Genomic DNA, 15623 nt, shown 5'->3' with positions numbered 1-15623 from the left:
TCTCATTATTTTTATTTCTTTTCAGAACAAATTCCAAGGATGTATATTTGACCTAGTAACAAACCAAGCATTTGATATCACCATCATGGTTCTTATCTGCCTCAACATGGTAACCATGATGGTAGAAAAAGAGGGACAAAGTTCATACATGACTGAAGTTTTAAACTGGATCAATGTGGTTTTTATTATCCTTTTCACTGGAGAATGTGTGCTGAAACTGATCTCCCTCAGACACTACTACTTCACTGTAGGATGGAACATTTTTGATTTTGTGGTTGTGATTCTCTCCATTGTAGGTAAGACCATTTATTAATCAGATATTAATTTTGAATCAAACTAAACATCACATGTACCTGGAGAAGTTTCTGAGTTCTTGAATATAAACTTACTTTTGAATACGGAACCTTAGAAACAAAACTAAACAAAAACCTCTGTGTCACATTACCCTTCATCATGTTCTATCACAAGTGATTAGATATAGTTCTCTGTGCTACATAGCAGCATCTCATTGCCTATCCACTCCTGATGCAACAATTTGCAGCTACTAACCCCGAACTCCCAGTCCATTCCACTTCCTCCGAGGCAACCACAAGTCTCTTCTCCAAGTTCATGAGTTTGTTTCTTTTCTGTAGATAGGTTCATTTGTGCCATATGTTAGATTCCAGATATAAGTGACATCATATGGTATTTGTCTTCCTCTTTCTGACTTACTTCACTTAGTATGAGTCTCTAGTTCCATAAATGTTGCTGCAAATCGTATTATTTTGTTCTTTTTTATGGCTGAGTAGTATCCCATTGTGTATATATACCACTTCTTCTTAATCCATTCATCTGTCAACGGACATTTAGGTTGTTTCCATGTTTTGGCTATTGTGAATAGTGCTGCAATGAACATATGGATGGATGCATGTTTCTTTTTCAATGTAAGTTTTGGCCAGATATATGCCCAGGAGTGGGATTGCTTGATATATGGTAGTTCTATATTTAGTTTACTGAGGTACCTCCATACTGTTTTCCATAGTGGTTGTACCAATTTACAGTCCCACCAACAGTAAAGGAGAGTACCCTTTTCTCCACATCTTCCTCAGCATTTGTTATTTGACTTGTTAATGATGCCCATTCTGACCAGAGTGAGGTGGTACCTCATAGTAGTTTTGACTTGCATTTCTCTAATAGTCAGTGATGTTGAGCACTTATTTGCTCATGTGTCTGTTGGCCATCTATATATCTTCTTTGGAGAAATGTCTATTCAGGTCTTTTGCCCATTTTTCAGTTGGCTTGTTTGGGGTTTTTGCTGTCAAGTTGTATAAATTGTTTGTATATTTTAGAGATTAAGCCCTTGTCAGTTGCATGATTTGAAATTATTTATCCCTTTCTGTAGGCTGTCTTTTTATTTTTTTATGGTTTCCTTTGCTGTATAAAAGCCTGCCAATTTGATTAGACCCCATTGATTTATTTTTGTTTTTATTTTTATTGCCTGGGTGACTGACCTAAGAAAACATTTGTATGGTTGATGTCAGAGAATATTTTGCCTATATTCTCTTCTAGGAGTTTGATGGTGTCTTGTCTTATGTTTAAGTCTTTAAGCCATTTTGAGTTTATTTCTGTGCATGGAGTGAGGGTGTGTTTTAGTTTCATTGATTTACACGCAGAGGTCCAGTTTTCCCAGCACTACTTGCTGAAAAGACTTTTTCCCATTTTATATTCTTGTCTCCTTTGTTAAAAAATAATTGACCATAGTTGTCTGGGTTTGTTTCTGGGTTCTCTATTCTGTTCCATTGGTCTGTAGGTCTGTTTTAGTACCAGTACCACACTGCATTGATTACTGTAGCTTTGTAATGTTGTCTGAAGTCTGGGAGAGTTATGTTCCCTGGCTGTTGTTTTTTTTTTTTTTTCCCCCTCAGGATTGCTTTGGCAATTCTAAGTCTTTTATGGCTCCATATAAACTTTTGGATTGTTTGTTCTAGTTCTGTGAAAAATGTCATGGGTAATTTGATAGGGATTGTACTGAATCTGTAGATTGCTTTGGATAGTATGGCCATTTTAACAATATTAATTCTTCCAGTCCAGGAGTATAGAGTATCTTTCCATTTCTTTGAATCCTCTTTAATTTCCTTGATTAATGTTTTATAGTTCTCAGCATATACGTCTTTCACCTTCTTGGTCAGGTTTATTCCTGAGCATATAATTTTTGGGGGTGTGAATTTAAAATGTGTTTTAATAATCAGTGAGGTTGAGCATTTTCTCATGTGCTTGTTGGAGAAATGCAAATCAAACTACCATCAGGTACCACCTCACACCAGTCAGAATGGGCATCATTAATAAATCCACAAACAACAAATGCTGGAGGGGATGTAGAGAAAAGGGAACCCTCCTGCACTGTTGGTGGGAATGGACACTGGTACAACCACTATGGAGAACAGTATGGAGGTACCTCAGAAAACTATACATAGAACTACCATATGACCCAGCAATCCCACTCTTGGGCAAATATCCAGACAAAACTTTCCTTGAAAAAGACACATGCACCTGCATGTTCATTGCAGCACTATTCACAATAGCCAAAACATGGAATCAATCTAAGTGTCCATCAACAGATGAATGGATTAAGAAGTGGTATATATACACAATGGAATACTACTCAGCCATAAAAAAGAACAAAGTAATGCCATTTGCAGCAACTTGGATGGAACTAGAGACTCTCATACTAAGTGAAGTAAGTCAGAAAGAGAAAGACAAATACCATATGATATCACTTATATCTGGAATTTAATATATGGCACAAATGAACCTTCCCACAGAAAAGAAAATCATGGACTTTGAGAACAAATTTGTGGCTGCCTGATGGGAGGGGGAGGGAATGGGATGGACTAGAAATTTTGGGTTAATAGATGCAAACTATTGCCTTTGGAATGGATAAGCAATGAGATCCTGCTGTATAGCACTGGGAACTATATCTAGTCACTTATGATGGAGCATGATAATGTGATAAAAAAGAATTTATGTATGTATGTGTGAATGGGTCACCTTGATGTACAGTATTAAATTGACAGAACACTGTAAACCAGGTATAATGGAAAAAAATAAAAATCATTTAAAAAAATAAATAAAATTTAAAAGTATTTTATTTTTATTTCTAGTATTTCTAATATTTCCTTGTTAGTATACAGAAATGCAACCGATTTCTGAATGTTAATGTTGTATCCTGCTACTTTGCTGAATTTGTTGATCAGTTTGAGTAGTTTTCTTGTGGAGTCCTTAAGGTTTTCTATATATAGTAGTATCATGTCATCGCATATAGTGACAGTTTTACCTCCTCTATTCTAATTTGGATACCTTTTATTTCTTTTGTTTGTTTGATTGATGTGGCTAGGACTTCCAGTACTATGCTGAATGAATGTTGTGAGAGTGGGCATTTTTGTCTTGTTACAGATTTTAGCAGGAAGGCTTTCAGCTTTTCTCCATTGAGTATTATATTGGCTGTGGGTTTGTTATAAATGGTTTTCATTATGTTAATGTATGTTCCCTCTATTCCCACTTTGGTAAGAGTATTTATTATGAATGGATGTGGGACTTTGCCAAATGCTTTTTCTGCATCTATTGAGATGATCATGTAGTTTTTAACTTTCTTTTGTTAATGTGATGTAAGACGTTGATTGACTTGCACATGTTGAACCATCCTTGTAAACTTGAGAAGAATCCCACTTGGTCATGATGTATGATCTTTTTTATATGTTGTTGGATTCGATTGGCTAAAATTTTGTTGAGAATTTTTTCATCTATATTCATCAACGATATTGGCCTGTAATTTTCTTTCTTGGTAGTATCTTCATCTGGTTTTGGTATTAGGGTGATAGTGGCTTCATAGAATGTCTTTGGGAATATTCCTTCTTCCTTAACCTTTTAGAAAAGTTTAAGAAAGATAGGTATAAATTCTTTGTATGTTTGGTAGAAATTGCCAAACATATTGTCCTGGAATTTTGTTTGTAGGGAGTGTTTTATTATATATTCAATTTCATTTCTTAATATCAGTCTGTTCAGTTTATCTATTTCTTCTTGATTCAGTTTTGGCAGGCTGTATATCTCTAGAAAGTTGTCTGTTTCTTCTAGGTTGTCAAATTTGTTGGCATATAATTGTTCATAGTATTTCCTTTTCTTTTCTTTTCTTTTTTTTTTTTTTTTTTTTGTATTTCTTCAGCATCTGTTGAGATCTCTCCTTTTTCATTTCTTATTTTGAGTTCTTTCCTCTTCTTGGAGAGTCTGGCCATAGGTTTGTCAATTTGTTTTACCCTTTCAAAGAACCAGGTCTTGGTTTTACTGATTTTTTTTCTACTAATTTTTTGAATCTCTATTTAGTTTATTTCCTCTATGATATTTATGATTTCCTTCCTTCTGCTGACTTTAGGTTTTATTTGTTCTTTTTCTAATTCTTTTAGGTGGTAGGTTAAGTTGATGATTTGAGATTCTTCTTTTTTTCTGAGGAAGGCCTGTATCACTGTGAACTTCCCTCTAAGAATGCTTTTGTGGCATCCCATAGATTTTGAATGGTTGTGTTTTCATTATCATTTGTCTCGAGGTATTTTTTAACTTCTCTTTTGATTTCCTCATTGACCCATTGGGTTTTTTAGTAGCATGCTGTTTAGTCTCCATGTAGTCAGTTTTTTCTCATTTCTTTCCCTGTGGTTGATTTCTAGTTTCATGCCACTGTGGTCAGACAAGATACTTGAAATAATTTCTATACCCTTAAATTTGTTGAGGTTAGTTTTATTCCCCCAGTATGTGGTCAGTCCTTGAGAATATTACATGTGCACTTGAAAAGAATGTTTATCCTGATTTTTTGGATGTAATGTCCTGAAAATATCAATTAAGTTTAAGTTTTCTATTGTGTTATTTAAGATCTCTGTTGCCTTATTGATTTTCTGTCTAGAGGATCTGTCCATTGATATGAGTGGGGTGTTAAATTCTCCTACTATTATTGTATTCCCATAAATTTCTCCTTTTAGATCTATTAATATTTCTTGTATGTATTTGGGTGCTCCTATATTAGGGGCAGATATATTGACAAGTGTAGGATCCTCTTCCTGCATGGATTCTTTTATCATTAAATAGTGTCCTTCTTCATCTTTCTTTATGGCCTTCATTTTAAAGTTGATTTTTTCTGATATGAGTATTACAACTCATACTGTCCCATCTTTTCCATTGGCATGAAATATCTTTTCCCATCCTCTCACTTTCTATTTACATGTGTCCTTTGCCCTAAGGTGAGTCTCTTGTAGGCAGCATATTATAGGTTCTTGTTTTTTTAATCCAGTCTGCCTCTCTGTGTCTTTTGATTGGAGCATTCAGTCCATTGACATTTAAGGTAATTACTGATAAATATATATTTAGTGCCATTTTAAACATTGTTTTCCAGTTGATTCTATGTGTCTCCTTTGTTCCTTTCTTTTTTTGTCTGGATGATTTCCTTTTATTTTGTTTGTGTCCTCTTCTTTTTGCATTTTGTGAATGTACTGTTTGGTTTTGATTTGCGGTAGCCCTATTTTTCAACTATGTTAACCCCTTTCTGTATCTGCTTGCTTTAACCTGATAGTCATATAGACTCAAACACATTATTTAAAAAAAAAGAATCTAGAATTTCTTGTTTCCCTTCCCTACATTTTATGATTTCGATGTCCTTTTTTTAACATCTTCATGTTTTTCCTTTTGCTTTTCCTGGTGTTTATCATCACTTTTACAATAGTTTTTTTTTTTTTTCCCCTTTTAGGTATGTATACTGGCTTAGTTGAGTGATTACTTTCAATCATGATTTCCTCCATCCTATTTCTTACTTCTTTTTTATTTAGAGGAGCCATTTCAGTCTTTCTTTTAGAATGGGTGTAGTATAGCTCTGTTCTTTTAGTTTCTGTTTATTGTTGGAGAAATTCTTTATTTTTCCTTCTATTTTAAATAATATTCTTGCTGGGTAGAGTATTCTAGGCTGCAAGTTTTTCCCTTTTAGAACTTTGAATATATCTTTCCACTCTCTTCTGGCCTGTAGCATTTCTGTAGAGAAATCAGCTGATAGCCTTGTGGGGGTTCCCTTATAATTAACTCTTTGTTTATCTCCTGCTGCCTTTATAATCCTCTCTTTTTATCTTTAACTTTTGCCATTTTTATTATAATATGTCTTGGTGTGGGCCTGTTTGGGTTCAACTTGTTTGGGGCCCTCTGTGCTTCCTGTATCTTGATATCAGTATCCTTTAGATTTGGAAAGTTTTCAGCCATAATTTCTTCAAATATATTTTCAATCTCCTTTTCCTTTTCTTCTCCTTCTGGGATCCCTATTATATGTGGATCAGCTTGCTTTATACTATTTCATAGATCTCTTATATTGCTTTCATGTTTTTTCATTTGGTGTTCTGTCTCTTGTCATGATTGGGTAATTTACATTATTCTGGTTTTTTGTTTGTTTGTTTGTTTTGCTCTTTAGGGCTACATCCACAGCATATGGAGGTTCCCAAGCAAAGGGTTGAATCAAAACTACAGCTGCCGGCCTATGCCACAGCCACAACAGTGCCAGACCCAAGCCACATCTGTGACCTACACCACAGCTCATGGCAACACCGAATCCTTAACCCATTGAGCAAGGCCAGGAATTGGACCTGCAACCTCATGGTTCCTATCAGATTCTTTTTCTCTGTGCCACAGTGGGAACTCCGATTTCTATTATTCTGTCTTTCAAGTCAAAAATTTGTTCCTCTGCCTTATTCATTCTCTCCTCAGTACTTTCAACTCAGCTTGCATCTCTGTAAATGAATTTTCTAGTTTTTCTTTGCTCCTCCCTCTATTTTCTAGTTCCTTTCTAAAGTAATCAGCATTATTGTTCATATCCACTCTTAATTCCTTCATGTTTGCTCTTAATTTCTTTAGTATTTTCACTATCTCCTTTTTGAACTCGGTATGAGTTAGACTACATAGGTGTGTTTCATTGTTTGCTCCTTCAAGGGAATTCTCCTCTTAACTGAGAATGGTTCCTGAGCATCTTCATTTTGCTTACATTTTTCTTATTCTGTGAGTTTAGAGAAAACAACTACTGTAGTCTTGCAGGGCTATTCATATTTGAGAGCACCCCTGGGTATTTTGTGAGGGCTTACTATTTATTTTTATCATGAGAGCTGCTTTGGATTGGATGATTGCTGTCTCTTCCTTCAGTGTATGTAGGCTGTAATCCCCCTTTACAGGGTGCTGTGTGTGCTTCCAGGAGATGGAGGCAATGGGCAGGGCTAGTAGCCAGTGTCTGGTTGGTGGGCCCTTGACAATGGGAAGGGCTTGTGGAGAGGTGGTGCAGGTTGCTCCTAGTTGCAGGGCACTGGTAAGTGGCAGTGACCCTCAGGCAGATTTAGGTGGCAGAGGTGACTGGGGCCACAGGTGGTGCCTGTTCACAGACCCCTAGTGGTGGTGAGCCACACTCACTTCTGGAGTCTGAGACGACTGCAGTGATTTTCCCCTGCTGCCTATAGACCATGTAGTAGGTGCCATGTCATGCTTAGCCCATGCAGGAGGTACCCCGCTGACCTTATCCCATACCAGAGTTGCCCAGCCACCCATAGCCCACACAAGAGGTGGCCCATCGCCGGTAGACTGCGACAGAAGCACCCTGCCCTCTGAGAGTCTGCACATGAGCAGAGAAAGGTATTCCTATGGTGGTCTACCCCTCCTCCTTTCACCCTTCCTAGCAATGGCACCTTGCTTCTCCTGTGGGCCCAGACCTCCTCCCGAGTTTCCTTGACTGTGGCACTCTGCTCCCTAGCCCCTCAGGCTGTCTCCACTCAGCCAACCCTAGTCCTCTCCCCAAAACTGGCTTCTGGAGCCTGGATCTCAGAACCCAATTCCCACCTGAGTATCTCAGGCTGTGGTGTCTGGGGGCAGTGGTGCTGATGGTCTGTGCAGCTCTCTCTCTCTGCTTTTCCCTCCTTAATCCAGCTTCTGTGCTTTTCTCCAAGGCTTTGAGGTCCCTCTGTCTAGGCTGATCTTCACATCAGTTAGGTGGCTTCCCAGTGTGTAGGTTCCCTTCCTCTTTAACAGTTCCCTCTCAAGAGTGCTAGTCCCATCCTGATTCCTTTTCTCTCTCTATTCTTTCTCCCCCCCGCCTCTTCTGTTCTACCCAGTAATGTGAAGGGTTTCTTGCCCTTTTGGAGGTTTAAGGTCTTCTGCCAGCTTTCAGTAGATGTTCTGTGTGAATCATTTTACTGGTAGATTTTTTTTTTTCTTTTGATGTATTTGTGGGAGAAGGTGAACACCACGTCTTACTCCTTTCCAATTTTGGTCCCACCTCCAATATGACCATTTTTAATAAATTAATCTATAGGTGTTATCCCAGTGAGAGTATCAATGTCCTTTTGTGTGGTGGGGGTAATGCTTTGGCAATATAAATATAAATGATTCTAAAATTCATCTGGAAGAAAAATTAGAGTAATGAGGAGTGATTTGCATTGCTGGATATTAAGATTATTATTATATTGATGAAGACAATTTACTAAAATACTCAATGGATTCAAATAAATTATCCAAACTTAAACTTTAATATATAGAGAATTACTATGTTATGCAGTAATCACACAAATCACATTAATCATAAATTAATATGTAAAAAATGGATTCTAGTGGGAATAGGTTTATATCCATGAACTTGAATAGTCCTTTCTATTCATCTGTTCATGACATAAACTTGATCCTACGAAGAAAAAACAATAGGGTTTTGTTTTGTTTTGTTTTTGTCTTTTTAGGGCTGCACCCACGTCATATGGAGGTTCCCAGGCTCAGGGTCTAATTGGAGCTGTAGCCGCCAGCGTACACCACAGCCACAGCAATATCAGATCTGAGCTGCGTCTGAGACCTACACGACAGCTCACAGCAGTGCCAGACCCTTAACCCACTGTGTGAGGTCAGGGATTGAACTTACAACCTCATGGTTCCTACTCGGATTCATTTCCGCTGTGCCACGATGGGAACTCCAATAATAGGTATTTTTTGACTGCATAAAAATCAAAATATTCTATGGAGGAAAACTCACCACCACCACCACCACATTTTTTTTTTAAAGGTTGAAAGACAAAAGATAGAAAAATTGTTAATGTAGCATTTAAGGCTAACAGGATTAGAACTTGTAATAGAAAAATAGTCCTCATAAATCAAAAGGAAAATACTAAAACTCCGATAGGAAAATGGCTAAGGACTAGACTAGGTCAAAAAAAGAAAGTTGAAAATAGCCAACAAACATATAAAATATCCGTTAAGTAAGAAAAAAATGTGGATTATTTTTTCCAAAAATAAATTCAAATAAATTATAATAATGAGATGGTTTAAACATCACAAAGATTTGTTTGTAAAATTATAAAGAAGAATGATACAACTGGTGAGCACGTGGGGCATGAGAACGCTCATATACTATCATTAGGAGTGTTAATTTGCACAAACTTTCTAAAGATAGATTTGTAATGCACTATAAAATTTTAAATATATTGTTTGACCTAACTTCTATTAATGTATTATCAAAATGTGCTTATGCATCTAGAAAAAAATACATCTGCTTGGGTATTCTTAGCCAAAACAACTGTAAACAACATAAAATTCTTCAAAATATGGTTACTTTGACAGGACCTTGTACAACTGTAAGGAATTATTCTGCTCTCATTTATATGGGGATAGCTTCATAGCATATAATGAAGTAACTAAAACAGATGACAAAAAAAGCTTCTATACCATTATTATATTTGTATGTGTTTGTATGCTTGCATAGAAAAATGGAGTGATCCTCAATAAAATACTAACAATAGTTAATGGCTGATATTTCAGGTGATTTATATTTCCTTTTTAGCATTTTATGTTATTGCTTTAATTTTTCTACCTTATAATTAAAAAACTTGTTTTGAAGGACAAAAAATAAGGTCCACAAACTTAGTAACAGAGAGAAAATGTCACAACGGTAATTCTCATTATTTTCCTGTAGAATTGTTCGAACCCTTTTCTATGAAATGCTTTCAGTGTAAAATGACAGTCCTGAAATCGTAAGAGATAATATGGCACATGAAACCATACAGAGTCATGATTTTCCATAGCATGGATATTTAAATATTTTCTTTTTATTCCTTCCCTCTTCACCAGGTATGTTCCTAGCAGATTTGATAGAAAGGTATTTTGTGTCCCCTACCCTGTTCCGAGTGATCCGTCTTGCCAGGATTGGCCGCATCCTGCGTCTGATCAAAGGGGCCAAGGGGATCCGCACGCTGCTCTTTGCTTTGATGATGTCCCTGCCTGCGCTGTTCAACATCGGCCTCCTGCTCTTCCTGGTCATGTTCATCTACGCCATCTTTGGAATGTCCAACTTCGCCTATGTTAAGAAGGAAGCTGGAATTAATGACATGTTCAACTTTGAGACCTTTGGCAACAGCATGATCTGCCTGTTCCAGATCACCACCTCTGCTGGCTGGGATGGACTGCTAGCACCTATTCTTAATAGTGCACCACCTGATTGTGACCCCAAAAAAGTTCATCCTGGAAGTTCAGTTGAAGGAGACTGTGGGAATCCATCTGTTGGGATATTCTATTTTGTCAGTTACATCATCATATCATTTCTGGTCGTGGTGAATATGTACATTGCTGTCATTCTAGAGAATTTCAGTGTTGCTACTGAAGAAAGTACTGAGCCCCTGAGTGAGGATGACTTTGAGATGTTTTATGAGGTTTGGGAGAAGTTTGATCCAGATGCAACACAGTTTATAGAATATAGCAAACTCTCTGATTTTGCAGCTGCCCTGGATCCTCCTCTCCTCATAGCAAAACCAAACAAAGTACAGCTCATTGCCATGGATCTTCCCATGGTTAGTGGAGACCGAATCCATTGTCTTGACATCTTATTTGCTTTTACAAAGCGTGTTTTGGGCGAAAGTGGAGAGATGGACTCTCTTCGTTCACAAATGGAAGAAAGGTTCATGTCTGCAAATCCTTCTAAAGTGTCCTATGAACCCATCACAACTACACTAAAACGAAAACAAGAGGATGTGTCTGCTACTGTTATTCAACGTGCTTACAGACGTTACCGCTTACGGAAAAATGTAAAAAATATATCGAGTATATACATAAAAGATGGAGACAGAGATGATGATTTGCGCAATAAAGAAGATATGGTTTTTGATAACGTCAATGACAACTCAAGTCCAGAAAAAACAGATGCAACCCCATCCACCATCTCCCCACCTTCCTATGATAGTGTAACGAAACCAGACAAAGAGAAATACGAACAAGACAAAACAGAAAAGGAAGACAAAGGGAAAGATGGCAAGGAAGGGAAAAAATAGATCTTCATTGTTGATATTTTGTTTACAGCCTGTGAAGGTGATATACTTGTGTTAATAAGACTATTTTAAGGAGGTCTATGCCAAAACTCTTTTTATCAAAATATTCTCAAAGTCAGTGCAGTTACTAGCTCCGATTTCCTAACACAGGTGGGCAGCATTAGCAGATGGCTATTTTTGCATTGGCAAACGATTCTGTAAGAATTGTTAAGAGTAACTCTACAGGGATTATTGATTATAGCAAGCAAAGGTGATTCAATTTTGTTTACTTTTAATAAATCAGAAGACCATGTAGAAAATGTTGACATCCGCCTTGTCATCTTTTCACAGGATTGTAAACATTCATGTTTTCCATGCACACACACACACACACACACACACACACACACACACACTCACAAATATCTATCATTTCTACAGAAGTATTTTGCCTTGACTTTGCAATGAAATGCCCTGATAGAAGGAATGGATATTGGGTAATGAATGTTTAGTTAAAATATCTTATTATTTGGGGGCAAGACTCTTTTATCTATGTATAGAGGTCATTCTATATTTTGAGGTGCTTAAATTTATTCCATACTTCATCAAAACCAATTTACATGTGCCTATTAAATGTCATGGGATTAAAAACATATGTAGGCTATTCAGTTCAACAAATACTTTTTATTCATCTTAATTCATGTACCAGCTAGGGCAAGAGTTACCTTTAGAGTATTGTGCTCCATAGGCTGCCTTTTTCTATATCCTTTTTTGTTCATATAATAACCATGGAACATGAAAAACAATTTTAAGTATGTATCATGTTCCTCAAAAGAAAAAAAAATGAAGATAATTGAGGGAAAAAAAGCTACTGGAGAAAGCTTTATACCCTTTTATTTATACAGTGTAACACTGGACTGTGCTGTCCAAAAATATCAATAATTGAGACCCAACTCTCAAATCATTTTTGTCACAGTTTTCTGCTTTCTCATGCAGTATTGTTTAGTCATTCTTTAGCACTAAGCAGAGTTGATATTTCTCTTCAATGGCATGCTTCCAGATATGCAGATAGATATTTGATCCTACGGTACATGTTTGAGCACATAATGACTTGGGCACAGTATTTACTGTATCACCTGCATACCATCCTAAATGTGTATGACAAGCTTTCAAGTCATAATACATGTCAGGCTTTCAACACAGACTTGTGTATAGTAAAAATGAAATAGCATTCAATTGAGATTCTTGCCAACTTGCTTTCCTATTTGGTACTAGTTATACTCTTCAACCAACCTCTATTCTTCTACAGAAAGAGGAGTATGTCACATGCTCCTTAAAATTTTATGACTATGAGATATATTATGTATCAGTCAGTAACATAACCTGAGCTTATAATTTATGAAGCACACATTCATTTTGCTTTAGCAGTTGTCCTTCTACCAAGGATTATAAATCTGGTTTTAAAAAATTCTTGATAATAATGGCTTAAAAAGAGGTAGCCATGATGCATTTTTTTATGAGTTTATTTCAAGAATATGAGATCTTTTGACTTATTCATGCACAGGCAAAAATTGAGTTACATAAGTAGAAAATAATTTTATTTAGAAAATTTTGTGGGAGTTTCCAAAGCAAATATATATAACAATATTTATTTATTCATTTGCTTTCTTAGATGAAAAATAACACAAATTATATTTCTATATTAAGTACTTAAAACATATTTTTAATTGTTCTGCCTACTTAAAAATAAAGGAGTTTTAAACATACTTATAGAGATGGAGAAGTATGGGAAGAAAATGAGAGACAGAGAAGCAAAGAAATACAGATATGAAAAAGACCAATAAAAAGGTGACATTTCCATAGTATTTCCTTACTAGAACATTTTTTAATTGCGCTGTGTTTTACAACAACCATGCAGGAAATGATCACTTCTAGACACCTGTCCTAAGGCATGTATAAAATTACATCTAGAGCCAAAGATTCTCTACACCTAAGTTCAATGATTTATCTTATTATTTGAGCCTCTTTTTTATTTAATATGTAAGAAACCAGGCAGTGTTTTCCTAGACTGGAAAACAGTCAAGCATTGCATCACATCCCTACTAAATCTGTTGGAAATAGGTTTTGACAATTTAATTAGAAAACCATGCAAAATATATTACATTTGTAGAATTTTTTAATACATTAAATTAATAAATGAATATTAATTTAAATATGAATGCAATTTATCCTCATCATTTTGAATCCACATAAATATAACTGGACTTTGCATATTTATATAATTCAGTGTGAAAAGATGTATAGTTGGCAGGTTTATGTGTGATTTACTATTTAATGTTTTTACATTGCCTGATTTTTATGTGAAAAAAAAAATACTGGCAACTGGTTCCTCAACACACTCTTCTTAGTGTTTCAAAAAAAAAGAAAAAAATTACAAAGTGGCACTTGCTCCTCTTTCATGATGAACTCTTTTTAAAAAATATAACATGGTTATGTATGGTTTTTCATATATGTTTCCCAGGAATGTCTAGTTGTGACTTTCTATCAATTAATAACAATATTTGGAACCAAGAGCTCATTTAATACAGCAGAGGCTTGAAGGAAAATTAGACTTCTCTTTTCATATAGACTACTGTTTGGTACTGATTATAAAATATCACCCTCAGAAAGTACTATCATGTTAATATTTAAGTCACACAACCACTGAACTCATTTTACCTAATGATAAAGAATGGCAGTTACACTGTAAAATTTTTAAATTTAAAATTGGAGTACAATGGAAGTGATCAGATCTCATTTTACCTTTTTGACTGTTACATAGTTTGCAAAAGATATAAGTGACTTGTGGGCTGTTTCTAAATGCTGATTGTTGAAAATGTCGACTCAAAATATTCAGCATGATTTTATAGAATTTTGATAGCTTTATTAAAGAGTTAAGATAAAATGCATATGTAAATAAAGCAGTTCTATTTAGCAATTTCAGAGAAATGTTAATGAGAGTGATGAAAGAAGGCCAGCTAAATTAGAATGGCCAAGTAATTTGCTTGGGTTTAGGGCCTATGTATAGAGGGCACCAATTTGTTTTAGTATCTGCGGTTTATTATGTTATATTCTTGAGGGAAATAATCAAGAATTACTGCAAAAAATGAATAGCCATGAATATAATAATGCTCTTTACATAGAATTCTTTACAAATTTCATACATCTATGAATGCTCAAAATGTTTGAGTTGTCATATACTGTAGTTATACTTGAGACTTACACATTGTAATAGAATCTAAAAATAAAAGTCATCAAAAAATAAAATCATGCTTGCATATACTTTCTGTTTTTGTGAGACTAACCCTTAAGGAGATAAATTCAGTGCATCCCTAAATAAGTTGTAGCTACTGATTGCTTTTTTCTTTTTTATTGAAAAATGGACAACTTCAGTGTCTTCCAGAAGTGTTCCAGGATAAGAAAGATGATGATAAAGAATATAGAATTCCAAAGGGATTCATTAAAATCCACAATAGAGTTTGTTCAGGAGAAGAAAATTGAGTTAGGAAGTGAAAATATACACACACTTAGCCACACAGTGACAGTGTGTACCTTCGTTGTGCATTTTCTTTGTGTAAATGAAGTGAGAGGTAGGCTAGCATACATAATAGCTAAAGGTTTCGGTTCTAGATCCAGAATTATTGGGATACCAGTTAAGCCAGTACTCTTCAAGTTTCCTTACTCTTACATTATTTAACCTATGTACCTCAGCTTTCTCATCCATAAAATGAAGATAGGGAGTTCCCATTGTGGCACATGGAAAATGAACCTGACTAGTATCATGAGGATACGGGTTTGATCCCTGGCCTCACTCAGTAGGTTAAGGATCCGGTGTTACCATGAGCAGTAGTGTAGGTTGCAGATGCAGTTCAGATCCTGCATTGCTGTGGCTGTGGTGTAAACTGGCAGCTGCAGGTCTGATTCAACCCCTAGTCTGGGAACTTCCATATGCCAACATGTGGCCCTAAAAAGAAAAAAAAAGATAATAGCTCACTTTGCAATATGGTTATAAGGGTAGAATGAGGAAATTCACGTGAAGTAATTAGAATGCCTGACAACACAGAATCAAGAATTTATATTAGTAGTAGTAATTAGTGTGACAACTAATTTACCACTAAAAGTATAAGAGCCCAAGCTACCTCTCCAGTGCAATGCATTCTCCATAAATGTTAAATGATGATATTTCTATTTTATATGGACAGGTGTAAATATAATATCCCAAAGTGTCTCATGCATCCTATTGATATGTAGTGAGCATTCAGTGATGTGACA

At 35.7% G+C, this 15623-nt stretch overlaps 1 protein-coding gene across 3 annotated transcripts in view; it reads left to right on the top strand.

Annotated features, from left to right (window-relative positions):
- The window catches only part of SCN9A (sodium voltage-gated channel alpha subunit 9), a 166633-nt gene extending 152015 nt beyond the window's left edge, over positions 1–14618 (top strand). For all 3 annotated transcript variants that reach the window (XM_021076177.2, XM_021076176.2, XM_084999336.1), the window contains exons 26-27: positions 26–296; positions 10144–14618. In XM_021076177.2, coding sequence (XP_020931836.1) covers positions 26–296; positions 10144–11336 — 1464 coding nt within the window. In that variant the 3' untranslated portion in view covers positions 11337–14618. The remainder of the gene's footprint in view (positions 1–25; positions 297–10143) is intronic.
- Positions 14619–15623: the final 1005 nt, after the last annotated feature.

The sequence above is a fragment of the Sus scrofa genome, chromosome 15 (assembly GCF_054392235.1).
Source record: "Sus scrofa isolate SSC_HxYL_T2T_F1_AM1 chromosome 15, Sscrofa_HxYL_maternal_Yorkshire_Landrace_v2.0, whole genome shotgun sequence".
NCBI classification, from domain to species: Eukaryota; Metazoa; Chordata; class Mammalia; order Artiodactyla; family Suidae; genus Sus; species Sus scrofa.
The sequence above is the reverse complement of the archived record's forward strand: the minus strand, read 5'-3'. Positions and strand labels throughout refer to the sequence as shown.